Source organism: Pogonomyrmex barbatus, unplaced genomic scaffold, assembly GCF_055798465.1.
Source record: "Pogonomyrmex barbatus isolate J1 unplaced genomic scaffold, ASM5579846v1 scaffold10, whole genome shotgun sequence".
Taxonomy (NCBI): domain Eukaryota; kingdom Metazoa; phylum Arthropoda; class Insecta; order Hymenoptera; family Formicidae; genus Pogonomyrmex; species Pogonomyrmex barbatus.
Genome location: NW_028297099.1, coordinates 5,352,805 through 5,369,350, shown reverse-complemented (window position 1 = coordinate 5,369,350; position 16,546 = coordinate 5,352,805). Strand labels below are relative to the sequence as shown.

Genomic DNA, 16,546 nt, shown 5'->3' with positions numbered 1-16,546 from the left:
AGGAAAATAATTTGTTACGAGTTGAAAAAATAACTAGTTACCGTTACTAGTTACTGATTGTAAAAAATAACATTATCAATACTTAAAAAAGAAGTTATTTTTTATTTTTTTAATATTAAAACGAGATTAAATAAAAGTTAAATAAAAGTTTATTTTTCTAAACTTTTTGTCTTAAATTTGCAAGATCACAAAAAAATTTTAAAAGATTTTAAAATACTTCAAATGCAAATAAAAAGATTGTGATTTTCATTAAATTCATAAATAGAGCCAAATTTACATTTTTTTTCTATTTTTAATTCTATATTCACAATTTTTTGTGGCCCTGTCTTGATTTATGATAAACTATTCTCAAGAATGGTTTAAATAACTGGTCTAAATAACAACGGTTCTATGAATATCGAAGTTTGCATAACTAAAAATTATGTCATAAATAGATTTAAAATATAAAAAATAATTGTTAAATTTGTTATAGTTACTAAAAAAATGCAACTATATCATTATCATTAATTATTAAAAAAGAAAGTAACACCGTTAAAAGAATAATTATAACGGTAATGACATTACAAATAACCCCTTACTTCTCAACTCTGTATGTGATATGAAATGGAAAAGCATATATCTTTCACAATCTATGTTTTGTTGTATATTTGCAGTCAGAGTTTTAACGTATTCAGTTTGTCAAGATATCAGTTTTGTTGAAGCAAGATTTAGAGGCACGGCACGCAATTCTCATTTCCGAAAACTTATCTGTCGCCCGCGCGTTCGATCAAAGTTTCCGGGACAAGGAAAGTTCCCTCGCTTCGATAATTCACGTTTTCTATATTACTCTCTCTCTCGATAATGAGTATAAAAGTATTTTATATTACTCGGGAACGTCATTAAAACTTGGCGTGCCGAGTTCGCTTGTGCTTTTATCGCGAAATTTATCTTCGCCCCGTTTCTTTTATCCTTATCCTTTTATCTCGCTAGATGTTTATTGCTGCGTCTTTCCCGTTGGTGTCCTCGATGTGAGGTAATTACGTTACGGACTGGATCGCATCGAGAGTACGTACGTTAATAAACAACGTTCTCTTGGCCCGACGAAGTTACACAGTTACGGCGCAGCAACGTAACACTGTGATTCGATTAATGCGGTAACTCGATTAATTCTTCGGCATCATCAATGCTCATCGTCGACCGATGCAACTTGTTGCAGTTTGTCTCAATTGCAACATTTCACAGCCGTACGCAAAGCAACGTCAATAAACAATTCCAACGATAAAATATATAGTAAACCGTCCATTTCGAATACCGTGGTGTAGGAGAATTCGATCGTGGTGTAGGAGAATTCGAACTGTATTCAATCCGACGGAATAATATGAAAATATGGATAAAGTGAATTTTTTCACAAAGTAGAGAAGGCTCAATTCGCGAAATGGAAATTTTTACCGCGCGATTTTATTTCATTTCGCACGGTGCTAGCCTTGCCGATAAGTTGTCCTACGATCGGGAAAGGCTTCCGCTGCCGGAAAAGCGAAGCGAAGGAAACTCTGCCGAGTCGTACCAAGAACCCGACGATGCAGTTAACACTTTCACATTGGAAGACCTAGCACTCCTCCGCGAAAGGAGCCAGGTCGACGACGCGTACAGTTTCGTAGCTTCAATCTAATAAACACGCAACTCCTTTCCGGGATCGAGCGCGCTATTTCCAGCGCGCGTCTATTCCCTATTTTCCTTCGGCGAGGATATACAATATTAAATTAGAGGCTGCGTACGACAAATTGCAGTCTCGACAATCGCGTGTGACGATGAGCGTCACGACGACGAGTCTTCTTTGTCTGCCTGGAGGACGCGCACGAACGCGCAAGAAACGCGTCGCAGTTTGTCGCCAAAGCGAAAAATTCAATTCGCGAAGTACTTTAATCCGCTAATTGCGATAATCGCTTTTCCAATGTAAAAGCCGTGGGTACGTTACGCCTCGCATGTCTCCCGGTGGCAATGGAATTCTCCGGGGTGAGCTGTTGCAATTTTAACGAAATTTTGAATTGTTTCTCGCAAAACTCATAAAATATTCCTCGTACGAGTTTCCATAAATTCCTTCGTTTTCACACGTCTCCTTTCTCGCTGCAGAAGCTAATTTTTTGTTAGTTTTGCCGGATGTAATGTAGAAATAGAATTAGATATTTGTAATTTGTGTTCGGATACCTCGGGATTCCTTCATTGCATTTTCAGATTTTCTTATCTGCTTCAACCTTTCCTATACGCTGCCACTTTTTATCCCAGATCCCAGAGGATTTGCACTCGATAACCGCAAGTTATCTTATCACGAGGCTATATCCGGATATTAATATTTTGTGGAAAGAATATCATTTTCTCGAGTTTTTCCCCACGATCAATGATTTCGTAAATAAAATATGCAATAAATAAACCGGAAGATGCTGCTGGATTCGCAAAATAACATTCCGCAGCGTCATTCCAGCCGACGTTCTTCAGGTCTCGCGTTACAGTCGCGACGTCGCGGAATTCCGCGCGCGAACTTCCCTCCTTGCGCGCGGCGGCAGGTGCACGAACGCAAGAAAATAGCTGTCGTCCTCATAGTTGGAGAGAACGCAGTAAATTCCCGCGGTCTTTGAGCGTCTCGGCTCGGCCCGGCTTGGCTCGCGAGGGCGGGCGGTCTGTAAATTTTTCAGGCCGCTTCCAGCGCGACCGACAAAACGCGGAAAACGAGTTTACAGCCAAGATTTTCTCTTATACGCCCGGCCGTGCCAGCAAATCGGCCGGGCGCCACCGATCGATGTGTCTGTTCGCGCGTGTGTCTGGAAGAAAGCGGAATTCCGAGAGGGCCCCCTGTCGTGCCGTTTTCGCGGAAACAATTTTAGCAGATTGGAAATTAAAATTTCACGGGACCCCGTCGCGCGGCAGCGCAAACCGTCGTCCTTCCCGAAACGTTGGAGGAAGCCCTTTCTCTTTAAGCGCACCTCGGGACAAGCGGAAATGCTTCGTTACTGCGTCACGAGGTTCCCCAACATCGCTTCCGGGAGCCACGGCGGAGATGACAAACCTGCGGTAAAAAGTTTCAAAGTATTTCGCTTCCGTCACGGATGAGCAGGGACGAAGACGTCGCGCGACGTCCTTCTTCTTTACTTTAAGCGCCGCGAGCGACCGGAAAACGAGCTCGAGAAAACTCGTTTGCGCATGCATATTTGTTGCATGTTGATCATATAAATTATCTTAAGGCAATTTTTTGAAATGAAAATCTGCATAGATATTTCTTCTTCAATTAATTATAATAAGTATAACCGCTGAACTATTAAAAAAAGAATTTCAACTTTTGAACTTTTTTTGTTGCGAGATTATTTAAAAACTACAATTTGTGCTTTTAGCTAATTTAATATTCTGACATAATCAAATATAATACAATTGTGACTGGCTAATGTTAAAAGCGGACGTCGTATCTGTCAAATGTTTTCAAAAACCATCAAATGAGTTCATTAAATAAAAACGTTTTGTTGAATCTCATATAATTGACTTATAAATTTTATATGTTTAATATGTTCATGTAAATAGGTAAGCATTAGATTAGCATCAGATAAAAATAGCTAGGAGAGCTTAATTCTCCATTAAATCCGAAATTGGACTTCAATTCATTGGAATCCCAAAGCGTACTTTAATTAGAAAGATTTCTATAAAACAAAGAGTAGAGAATCCACAATTAAACCTAGGCTGATTAAAAATTGACCTTAAATTGATCAAAGAATCCTATCAGACGAAAGTACAAAGTGCGCTCTATGTAAGGTATCGCAAAAGGATGGCGTCACGCCAATACGTTATCCGCAATTAGACGCTGTAGAGAATCGCGACACGTAAAGCCGTAAAAAGCTTCAATTGCGCAATCGAACTTCGCCGATACCACGTCCAAGTACAGGCGAACAGGAATTTTCGCTCTAACGACGAACGCCGGCGTGAAAGGAAGAGAGAGAAAGAAAACCGGGCGGCGGGACTTTTATCCAGGTGTTTCTTATAAGCACGGGCGCTCGTTGTACACTCGCAGACTATTATCCGGGATTACCGGGCCCGCCCGGGTACGAGAGCAGATAAGTACAGCAATATACGGGAGCAAATTTGTTCCCGACGAAGCCGCCGCCATCGCCGTTGCCATCGCCGTCGAGGGTAGTTTAAATGAAACGCGAGTAAAGCCGGACGAGGTGTCCGCGGATGACAGCAACGGTTAAGGCGTGGGCATCGGCATATCCATAATTATAGCGACTCCCAAAAGCTTGCGTTAATATCACGCCCGGTAATTGCGCGCGGCGTTAATTGCCCCTGGCGTTAACACGTAGGTGTCGTCGTTGAATATCCAATTGGGAAATATTGCCGAATGTTAAAATGGCATCGCACCACCGGCTATTAATTTTAGTAAACCATTATTATAATTGATAATTAGACAATGATTTATATTATGAAGGTGCAATATTTACGTAAACTACTCGTCTATAATTGTAATAACAATTATGCCATTTTTTTTTATAATCTAATAAAAATATAAATTCAGAGTGACTACTTGCCCGTATTCGAAATGCCAAGCAAGAGCATGCAACGTGCTCCTATATCATAAAATACGAAAAGTTGTTCGCTTGACTTATTTATTTTTTAAGGATAGTGTCGTTCGATCGCTCGTGACTGAACCATTCCCTCTGCCAGATGCAATTTCTTCTTACCTTTCCTTTCCCTTCTATTCGTCTCTCTCTCTCTCGATCGCTACGTTTATCTTTTCTCTCGTTCGCCATTCGGTCCATCCTGTTTTCTGTATTTCTTTCCGCTGTCCTACCCCAAACCTGCCTGCCGGTTTCTCCGTCATCGACCTCGTTCAATGAGCATTTGCATAATCTACTTTGTATCGAATTCGACTGGGCCGAGTTGGCAGCCCACGATTTTCGGTATGGCTCGCTCGATCGATCTTACTGCATCTGCAAAGACCGAGTTTGAGCACCAGAATTTGCAACAAAAAATAAGAAATTTAAACGTACTATATTTGGTATTAAATATTTGGTATTAAAAATTTGGTATTAAATTTTTTAAATCTAATACTTTTTTTACTGATATGAATTATAGAGTTATGTCAATATAAATAATGTATTAAATTCAGTTGTATGTTAATATTTTTTTTAATGCATTTAAATATCTTAAACAAAAATTAATATACTATTTTTTTGAAATTTTTATAATCTAATTTCTATCTTCTAATTTCTATATAAATATTTCTGATAAAAAAATCATTTCAGTATTTTAAGTATGTCTACTTGGTAAATCTTTTTAAAGGATTCAGCTAATGTTTAAAGTTTATTTAAATGCTTAAATATATTAAGATTTTCTTAATATTTAAATGTAATGTTTACTTAATTTTGAAGAATCTATTTTTAATATCTATTAATATCAAATAATATATAAATAATATTTAATATTAAATAAACACGAAATTGCCTTAAATACTCAATGTATCATTAATTTTTCCTTCTACTCATATTTTTTATTTAAGATATTTTCATATAATGATTATATGATTATTATGGGTTTTAGTGTTACTAAATAATAATTAATATTACCGATTAATACTAAATATTTATTAATAATATACGTATTAAAATATATCATGACAAGTAATGAGAACTTATTGCGAATGATATGTGAACTACCTCAGAGACGTATAAATGCACAAATAATATACGTATATCAGTATTACACCCAATTTCGTTATATGCCGAAAGATATTACCCGTACGTCGTGTTTACTCGCACTTTTGTCGGCGTACGCCTCTTCATGGCAGACAGCAATCTACTACCACATCTGTCCGCAAATTTGCGGGCGCCGGTATACTCGTGCATGCATACAAGTGCAGAGTGTATGTGCGCGAGTCAAGGGGCATATACCCCCTTGTCGCTGAACTCTCACAAAAAGTAAATAAAGCCTTTAGTCAGACGTAGCGCTGGCGTGTTTAGCTTGAAAGTTTCGTCAGGCTGGTAGTAGTAGTAATAGTAGTCATAGTCGTAGTGATAGTAGTGGTAGTGGTAGTGGTAGTGGTAGTAGTAGTAGCAGTAGCAGCAGCGGCAGCAGCAGTAGCTTCAGGGGTTGTTTGTTGTTGCAGAGAGAATGGCTGATGCGCCGGAGATCGTACGGGGACTCGGTTAGCGCGCGCAATCGCGAGCAGATACTGCAGCGAACGAGAAGACTCAAGGTACGACGACGCGATCCGCGCCTTTCGATGGATTACCGATCGCGGTTTATCTTAGGCATGAGAAGCAAAATCGATCGAGCTTCGACTATGCCGTTATTTCATCCGAGCTACATCGTTATCTGTGTCACGTTTATGTGCGGCTGATCGCACATCGCGTTATTTTTCGACACGGAGATAGTAGAAAAGTTACAAGAGCTTTATTTAGATTCTTTGATTTTTTTTTTTTTTCTTTCGCTTCTTCTCATTTACATATATATTTCTTATCATCCGCGTAAAAAAAATGCAAGTAATTTTTTTAGTAATGCACACTTTAATTTTAAAAGCAAAATCTTATATTCCATGTTCTCTCCGAAGATTATTTGTATTATTTATTTATTTATCTACCACAATGGTCTGTGCGGGATTACCGAGAATATCAAGGAATATCAAAATGAGAATATTACATAGCGAAATATAGAGAATATTACAAAGGAATTTTACATAGCTAAACACATCTTGTGTTCATTTGACTTTCACGCGCAAAGTGTCGAAACAGATCTTCGATCGCGGTTGCGTGACGTACGCGTGGTTAGTGGAGGCGTCTTATCCCACATCCAAACGAGTATCTGCCCGACGAATCTGGGCATTATCGGAAATGGCAGATTCCGGAAAATTTCCGCCCGTTCTCCATGTTTTGCATATCTGAGAACCCGTAATTGCGTATCAGTCGTCCGCATCAGTCGTCAATTTTTTTCCGCGATCGCTAATCACGATCGAGTTGCCGCGCCGTCCGGCGGAATATAATGCCGTAAAAAATAATGGGCGAGGTGAGAGCCGCGACTCGTGCTTGATAAATTAGCATCGATGGCATTTGGTCCCATTACGGTCGATATTTAATTGCCAATTAGAGGACGCAAAAGAGGCATTGCTGACGGGCGTTGGCTCGTTTTACCCGGCGCACTCGTGAAAGTCAAGTCTCGTAATGACCAGCCGCAAGATTTATAAACGAAATTAATTACGTACGTACCGCCTCCGCGTTAACAATGCCGAGATCGCATTTTTTTTCTCTTTCTATCTTTCCCTAACCTTCTATTTTTTATCTCATCGCTCGTCCTGTCTTTCTACGGTAACGTATCTTGTTCCGTGCCCGTCATTATTCATTTCGCTTTTGCTGTCATATCAATTTCTCGTTTAATTTCACGACAGCGTTCTAACTACTAAATATTGATAATTATTATTCTATTTATGCGCGAGGTCAAAATCGGGTCACAATAGATAAATAGCATTATAAGTTATATATTGACAGATTGAAAATAGGCAATCAATTTTATCTTTTATTGCTTGATTTTTTAATCAAAATCATGCACATATTAAATTAAAAGTTGAACGTTTAAAATTTTATAAAATGTCTATCGAATCAGATATGACTTTATTACAATATGGTCAACATATTAATATTCAACGATACTTTTATTTATACGTACAACTTTCTCTCTCTCTCTCTCTCTCTCTCAATCTGCCAATCTCATCTATATTACAGTTTGATATTTTCAATTCATATAACAACAGCGTCGGTGTGCAGCAATTCCGATACTCTTATGTATGAAATTTATTATGCATCGAGAGAAGGGGTGGAACGTTAGAAAACGCGTTGCGATTTGCGAGATGAAAGATATCGGGAACACGCCACGGAGAGTCTCGTCGAGACAAAATATTCATAACGGTAGAATGAAATTCTGCCGGCTCGGGGATCCCTCCATTCACGCTCCCGGGATACGATTCCGAGAATAACTTAGTTTTGTATCGGCCGCGGCTAAGTCAATTGCACTTTGGCAACTTGTATTCAATTATTCCATTTCAACCAGGAACGCGCTCACGATCTGATCTCGCGAGATTACAAAGGTTCGAACGATTATTCGCGTGGAACGCCACGCCGCCGTTGCTGCTATATCCGTTTCCACTTGAACGATTCAATGTAGGAAGAATCTATTGCATGCACATGACGACTGCGTCATATTACATCGAGATTGTTATGTTAAGGGTCTATTTTACTTAAGCTTCAAGAATTATAAAAATAAAATGGAAATTTTACGTCGCGTTGATTCGCGTATAACACAGCGTGAAACTTGAGGAAATATCGTGATTTAACGACGCGACATGTCGCTTTGATCGGATAAAAAGGAAGAAATGATGGAAGAATCAAATGATATTCACAATACGTGGCTTTACATTTTGTTTCATGCCATCGTCGATAACCTCGCGAGTTTTTTTTTTCAGCGGGAACGATATAGATCAAATGTGTCTTACTTGAAAAAGAATACAAATTAACATCATAAATAATGCAATATATCGTGTCGTTAAGTCACGATATCTCCTCAAGTTTCATATAAAAATAGTGTCAATTTTACGCCATATCGATTCGCAGTTAGGTGACGTAAGCGCGTTATAAATTCATTTCCTCATGCAAATACCGAATCTTGATCAACGTTGCGAAGATGAGTTGCAATACTGTTTTAACATCTGGAAGCTTCGCTAATGAATATACGCTGCAACGTTCGTTTGCGAGAATGTGTTTCTCGTACTTTAATAAAACGTATGCTAAATTAGAAACAATATTTGATGAGAATGGCGAAAAATTTAGTTTAATCCGATTCCAATGTAAATACATTTTGAATTATTCGGGATTATATTTTCGGCTTTGCGGCAAAAACTCGACGATTTACATAACGGCAAAACGTAAACATCAACAAATTATTATACAGAGAGTGCAGTAAAAATCGTAGCAAAACGATCGGAGAGACAAAAAATAATTTGACACTGCGGCGTGTGAAATTTCCGCGTGTAAAACTCTTCCGTGATTATTTAGAATATATCGCACTACAATTTTTGTTTATATCGTTTGTTTACATTGTGTATTTTCTTTGTCTCTGTGTAAGATAGTTATATATTAAACTCTCTTACCATCTGCGTATGGTTCACCGCTGAATCTTCAGCGTTTCGCCGATTAGGTTCGCATACGAGATGTAAGACGGGCTCGCTGTCGAGCTAACAGACGAGCAGTCCGTGTAGAAGTGGCCCTCGCCAAAGTACCGTTATCCGCACGTAAATTCAGTTATACGTACAAAGCTACTACTGCGAACCGCAACGACCACGAGCGTAGGCAGAAATTGAGGGTACGAAGCGAACAGAAGGGAATAGCGGCGCTACACACGCGGATGAACCTACGCTACGCGCCTTTCACAAGGAGAAGTAGCCTCGTGACTCGCATTTCTGAACCTGTGTGAAGATAGCCCCACAACATTGAAAAACATAAAGTTTCTATATATCTCTCATTCGATCGCTCATCGTTTGCACATGTATGCACATTTCAAATTTTCGTTTGCACACTTCTAGTAAAAAAGTTATTAACAAAACAAATTTCGGGGGGCCGATATCTTCACACTAGCCCCCCAACTATGAGTAAATTAAATAAAAAAATAGCTCCATTGATAGATATTCGTTTGCACATTGCCAAACAGTCGATTTTTCATTTGCACACCTCTAGTTAAAAAGTTATTAAAAATTAAAATTTCAGAAGCGAGCGACTTCGGCAGATGAAATAGAAACAAGAATATTGTGCTTAAAATGGTATTATACGATAGAATTTTGTTTGCACTTTTCCGAGCAGGTCGAATTTTCGTTTGCACACCTCTAGTTAAAAAGTTATTAACAATTAAAGTTTCAGAAGCGAGCAACTTCGGTAGATGAGATAGAAACAAGAATGTTGTGCTTAAAATGGTATCATTCGATAGATTTTTGTTTGCACTTTCCCAAACAGCTCGAATTTTCGTTTGCATACTTCTAGTTAAAAAGTTATTAACAAACAAAGTCTTGGAGAGCGGCAGTTCTACATAAAAAAATTCGTTTTCAGGATGAATTCCAAAGGTCTATTTAAATTACGCAATTTAAATAGACCCGATCGATAGATATTCGTTTGCACATTGCCAAACAGGTCGATTTTGCACACCTCTAGTTAAAAAGTTATTGACAACTAAAGTTTCAGAAATGAGCGAGTCCGATAGATGAGGTGAAAACAAAAATATTGTGCTTAAAATGATAACAATCGAAAAGTTGTGACGTTTTCATTCATATTCGGTTCTTGTTTTTCTCATAAATCTATTGCATGTTTTCGCTCATCTTTAATATCTGTACCTAAATCTTGTTATAACTTTAAATACTTGTTATATCTTGTAATAACTGAAAAAATTCGAAACTCGCGAAACTCGCTCGTTTCTGAAACTTTAATTGTTAATAACTTTTTAACTAGAGGTGTGCAAATGAAAAATCGACCTGTTTGGCAATGTGCAAACGAATATCTATCGATTGGTTCTATTTTGAATCGCGTATCTTCGGAATTCATCCTGAAAACGAATTTTTTTATGTAGAACTGCCGCTCCCCAAGACTTTGTTTGTTAATAACTTCTTAACTAGAAATGTGCAAACGAAAATTCGAAATGTGCATACACGTGCAAACGATAAACAATCGAATGAGCTATAGAAACTTTATGTTTTTCAATGTTGGGAGGCTATCTTCATACAGGTCATTTCAGAGGCAGAAATTTCATTTGTAGTATGTTTGTAGTATGTTTCCCGTACCGCAGTACACATGTATACGATATGCATCTCTCATTTGACGATCGGTTGACATCGATCGCGTGATGATACGAAGAGAACAATATTTATTTGCATTTAGACTCGATCACTCAACTCAGCATCACTCGACTTTAATCGCAGTTTAATTTATGCTTCGTCTTTTTTTAGTTTTGATTAAAACAAGACAGGATTAATGTATTTCAGTACGCTATTTATAAATATTATTTAAAGATTCTTTTTTTACATCTTATTTTAAACGTTTGACTTAGCGCAGACGATATCAATTAATTAAAAAACATCAATATTTTTTTTTAAACTTATATTATTTAATTTATTTACTTTTTTATTTTATTATGCAATGTTGTATTTTTCATGGTGCCGATTTGTACTCTTTTTCAAGTAAAACATGTTTGATCTATATCGTTCCCGCTGAAAAAGACTCGCGAGGTTATCGACGATGACATGGAACAAAATGTAAAATCACGGACTGTGAATATCATTTGATTCTTCCATCTTTTCTTCCTATTTATCCGATCAAAGCGACCCGCCCCACGAGCACTTATCTCCTTTGTGTTTACAGTTGAGACGCGCTATCGCTCAAAAATGTTTCTTGCCCCCTTTGAAGGATTGGGACGCCGCCATTTCAAAGGTAAATTGAGCCCTTTTGCGATCTCACCCCCTGATACTCCGGCTGACTTTCCGTCGGAGGACGTCGCGCAATTATTCGCGTATCTCCGTAATGGAGCGGAGAGGCTGAAGCAGATCGCGAGAGCAACAACGACTCGAAGATCATCGTCGATAGGTAACATCGTCTCGTTTATCGCAGAACCGTGAAAACTCAAGGATTCCTGAGACGAACAACGTGACGCGGGAGAGTCTCTTGAAACCTCCTGTTATATACCCGAAGGATAGAAGGATCACCACGAGCGAAGTATTGCCGTCCCGAAAGAGCAGAAAAACGCTCGAGAAAACGCCGAGCTTCGATTCGTCTCTCGATTTATACGCCGATGATCCCTATTTGAAAGCGATGCAACACCGTCATTTACAGGAGAAAGAATTAGTAGATCGTCTTATGCGTCAAACCCTAAACTCTTGAACGAATTCAAGAGTTCGTGTAAGAAATGTAAAAGTCTGTTCAAAACTGTAACTTCTGGATATTTTCGTAACTTATTACCATTCTTTAACATCTATTTTTATTTTAGTTATTTTGTAGATATTTTATCGCTATTTGTTCTCCGTTACATTATCATGTATGTTTGTTCGTTACATATGACTTGTTTATATCTATTTTACACATAAGATTTTATGCAATAAAATTATTTTAAATATATTTTAATTATTATCTTTTGTTTTAACACTCTGCTTTTAATTGTAATTATACAAATATATATATATATATATATATATATATATATAATATTATATATTATTATATAATATTATATATTATAAATATATATATATATATATATATAATATTATATATTATTTTTAAAGATTTTTCGTTCAAATTAATAAATAAAGATTCTGAAGATTAATAAATAAAAAGAGGACTTAAAAGGAAAATAAGCGTACTTGATAGTGCGCTTATGAATTTCATTTAATTTAATATAAAGTTAAAAAAGATATTTAAAAAATTTAGCATTATAAATGTTTTTAGTTCATTTTTGCTATCTTTAATACACATAAATGTGAAATAAATTTTTTTATTCTAAAAAGAATTTCTGTACTGTGCCACTGATTCAGATAATATTTGTTTTACATTAGATATATTAAAATTTAAAAATGTGTTGCTCATCAACATATATATATATTGTATATTTTTATATTTGTATTAATAGTAGATATATACATATAATTTTTCATAGATATGTTACCTCAGTACAAAATATAACTTTATCACTCACCGATCGATACGCAAGGGCAGAGTTATCGGCTATGTCGATGTTGATTCTGTAATATACAAATATAAAATTCAAATTATTTCAACGGCTACAATGATTAATATTTAAAAAAATAATTATTCTACTGAAATCCATATTCGTATTGAATTCCATATTCCTTTCCCAAGGAAATATTTAATGAGATAGTTATATAATTTCCTAAAACTTTCTTTTTCATAAATATAATATTTATAAAATAAACATTTTTCTCTACTTTCTATTTAAGTCACCTAAACAGATTAAATAATCAAACCTAGTAATGCAATTATGTATAATGTATAATGCAAATAATAAATTAAATATAATTTACCTCAAGTTGTTCTAATGCTCTTCCTAAACCTCCTTTTTAAAGTATTAGGATTGTCAAATCATTGCACTCGCGATAACATTTGAAAACACTTACGAAAACACTCACTGCACTCACTACAACAGAATTTACACATTTTACTACATGCAAAAATATTTTTTTGCGATGTTTTGCATAACTCTGGTTTAAAACCCATATTGGAATTCTATTGAACGGTATTTTTTTTTAAGTCGAGGAATGATTCGTGACATATTAATTTCAAGCAAGAATCTTCAGCGGAAGAGGACGGAATTGATCGGTGGAGTCAGTGCAAATGAACCATTTCGCCGAATCTCATCCCGCGCAAAAATTATATCTAAGATTTATCTCGATTTATTCGAAAATGGATTAGCGTACATAATATTTGCATAGATTAATGAAAATAACTCCCGATTTATACTCAATGACCCGTTGTTAATTAAATCAGTTGGTCCACCGATTCGTGTATTTCATTCTTTGCGCTTTCAATCTCAGAATAGAAACCAGATTGTTTTAATTAACGAAAAACACGAACTATCGTACCGGATGTTTGTGCGATTTGAAATTCGCTGTTCGAAATATACATTTCTATAAAAAGTAATAATTTTATATTTTGCACTTAATTACATAAAATAATAATCGTTTATTACGATCGTAAAATATAAAAGCGTTTGGCATCTCTTTCGAGGTATTTGGTATTTCTTTCGTTCCTTGTGTGATTACATCTGCAGAAACAATACACGGAGCAGCGCGCACCATTACCTGCTTGTTCAAGTGTCAGTGGGAGAATAGCGCACAACTTTGTGTATATGCCAACGTCGTACGTCACAAAACAAACACCAAGGACAAGACCGCACACCAGCAAAATATTTATCATTATATATGCACGTTAAAGTTATTTCAAATATTTTGTCTGTTGTATTTTCAATTAATTTAAATCAGCTATTTTTCAGCGTTTATATGTAACATTTATTTGAAAAAGAAAGTCTATTACTTTAATTTAAAAAATTCATTGATTCGAAAGTATTAATATAAATATTTTGGAAAATAAACTTGTAGAAAAATTATATTAAAGATTAATAACATATATATTTTAATAATAATTTTAAATACGACCACTGTATAAATTTAGTTTTACTTTTTCAGGAAATTTTTTTATGTACATTTTTTTATGTGTAAAATATTTAATTTTTTTTTCTCTTTAGTGAATATATAAATATATAATTAATTAATTCGATTAAAAAAAATTTTTAATAATTATCTCGCAGTAATCCGCAATATCGATCATCTATTTTCGAGGCTTTATTTTTAATTATGTCGCGATTTGAATTTCTTGCAAGTTGACCCGGTCGTGGATCCCGTTAAGAACTCTTCCACTCACACATTGTCGCACGAACGTTTATGTTGTCGGTTGGCGGGTCGACGAGGTACCCGTAAATACATTGCTCGTACCCGGGAGATTAGTTTGAGGATAAAATATTTAAACTTAATTCCATCCAAATAAATAATTCACTCAATGTTATCCGCTGGTTCGTATGCCTGTCATATCATTACCCCCTTGATGTCGCGATGAGAGTCACGATGGTGATACATATGAACGTAAACGTGAACGTACGTATAGAGTTGTTTTGTAGCGACTGCTACAAAATATTTCTAAAGTCGAGACTGTCCTGATGCATTATTATTAGAGATTGAAATTTTAACAATCGTCGGGAGAGAGGAAAATGGATTACTCTATCGAACTGATTTATGCATCACAACTTTTCGCTTTAAATTAAAAGAATATAAAATTCTAAAAGGATATTACTTTTTTGTACTCGTTAACTTTTCCATTTCCAAATCGCATTTTCTCTACATTTTTTTTACATATCTTTTAAGAATTTTTTATTCTATTCTTTTATAATGTACGTTTCTATGCACCGACGGGTATGTAATGTATGTAATCGTTATGTACAGCAAACTTGTCTTCGTGGTACTGAAATTATTCAACGTTCTTTCCACGTAAACGATCGCATGGAAAACGAGCGCTTGCCAAGAACAGCAGAGATGACTGAAGCCGACGCGAGCACCAAAAGAACATTTTTATCGGACATGATCCACGGCATTTCAGTTCAGTTAAACTTAAAGATCCGCAAAATCAGTGACTGTAAAGTTCGCCCATGTTATACGGCCGTTCTCTTGAATATGTAAACGCGCTACTGTTATTCGGGAAGATGATTTCACCGCTACGGTCACGACTAAATCCGTTATTACGCTTCTATAATCAACCGCTGTTCCTGAACAATTTATCGCCCGCGGGCAAAATTATTTTCGCAAGATTCGCACAGAGCCGCCCACGTTATTTGTACTTCAATTTATTGGCACTAAAATTTTAATATCTTTCTCATTTTAATCGCACTGCACGCCTCTGATTTTGTAGAATTTTTTTATAAAAATCGACGAGTAATTGATGTAAGAAAACAACACATATAAGTGTAATCAAGTAGACAGCTGGCATTTTTCTTTCATTATTTTTTCATATTTTATTCGTTTTTATAGTCACAAATTATGTACTTTAAAAAGTAAATATTGATCAATGCATATAATGCATATATAGAATATAAATTAAATACAAATTTAAAGAAATATAATTAGGCGATTTCCTGCTAAATCACCAAAAAGTCAATATATAAAGTCATTTTTGCATATTATATTGTATAATCTCCAGAAAATAACTTTCAACCATTTAATTTTAATTCACTCTATTTGAAGATTCTCAAATCTTTATAATTTACAAAGCAAATATTAGAACAGAATTCTATTTATATGTATTTATTATATGTACTTATTCTTGTCATATATATATATGCATTTTACATTTATACGTATATACGTACGTTTATACGTACATTTATACACATATATATATATATATATATATATTTTATATTTTTCCAAATATTTATTATATAAAATTATAAAAATTATAAAAGAATTTTCTTTTAGATTCTGATATGGATTATTAAATTATCTAAAGCTGGCTCAAGAGTCTAAACAGTAAATCAAGTAATGACGGTATTTATTTTGTTAGGTATTATAAAAATATATATTTATTATTGACAAACTTTTCATTTTTTTTTAAATTAATTTTTTCTTTAAATTTCTTTTTTGAATTTTTCGAAATTTTTTCCATTTGATTCATTAATATTTGATTCATTAATAGTGAAACAATCAATCGATAAAAATCCGAAGATGTCCGGACTCTTGATTGAAGATTTCAATAGCTGACTTATTCTCACTCCTATCGCGGTGGTGAACCTCTATAGCAAGATAACAAGAGACCGCGCGGCGTTACCCACAGCAAGGGTTGATCGATCCACCGGTTGCGCGCGCGCTTGCCGCATGCGCGGAATTAACCCGCCGACACGCCGCGAGTCGCACGCATCCGCGAGAGTGAGAGAAAGAGAGGGTTACAAC

The 16,546-nt window shown here is 35.7% G+C and overlaps 1 protein-coding gene and 1 long non-coding RNA gene across 2 annotated transcripts; one reads left to right on the top strand and one right to left on the bottom strand.

Annotated features, from left to right (window-relative positions):
* Window positions 1-127: 127 nt before the first annotated feature.
* Window positions 128-16,515, bottom strand: LOC148937887 (uncharacterized). Its single transcript, XR_016137904.1, has 4 exons — window positions 13,076-16,515; window positions 12,730-12,775; window positions 4,698-4,946; window positions 128-3,040 (listed from the first exon to the last, which is right to left on the bottom strand). It is a non-coding gene; the product is annotated as an uncharacterized LOC148937887 (long non-coding RNA).
* Window positions 5,797-12,152, top strand: LOC148937888 (uncharacterized). The gene is made up of 4 exons (XM_089070540.1): window positions 5,797-5,847; window positions 5,993-6,211; window positions 11,403-11,471; window positions 11,649-12,152. The coding sequence occupies exons 1-4, from the start codon at window positions 5,797-5,799 to the stop codon at window positions 11,916-11,918; spliced, it is 609 nt and encodes a 202-aa protein (XP_088926666.1). The 3' UTR covers window positions 11,919-12,152.
* Window positions 16,516-16,546: the final 31 nt, after the last annotated feature.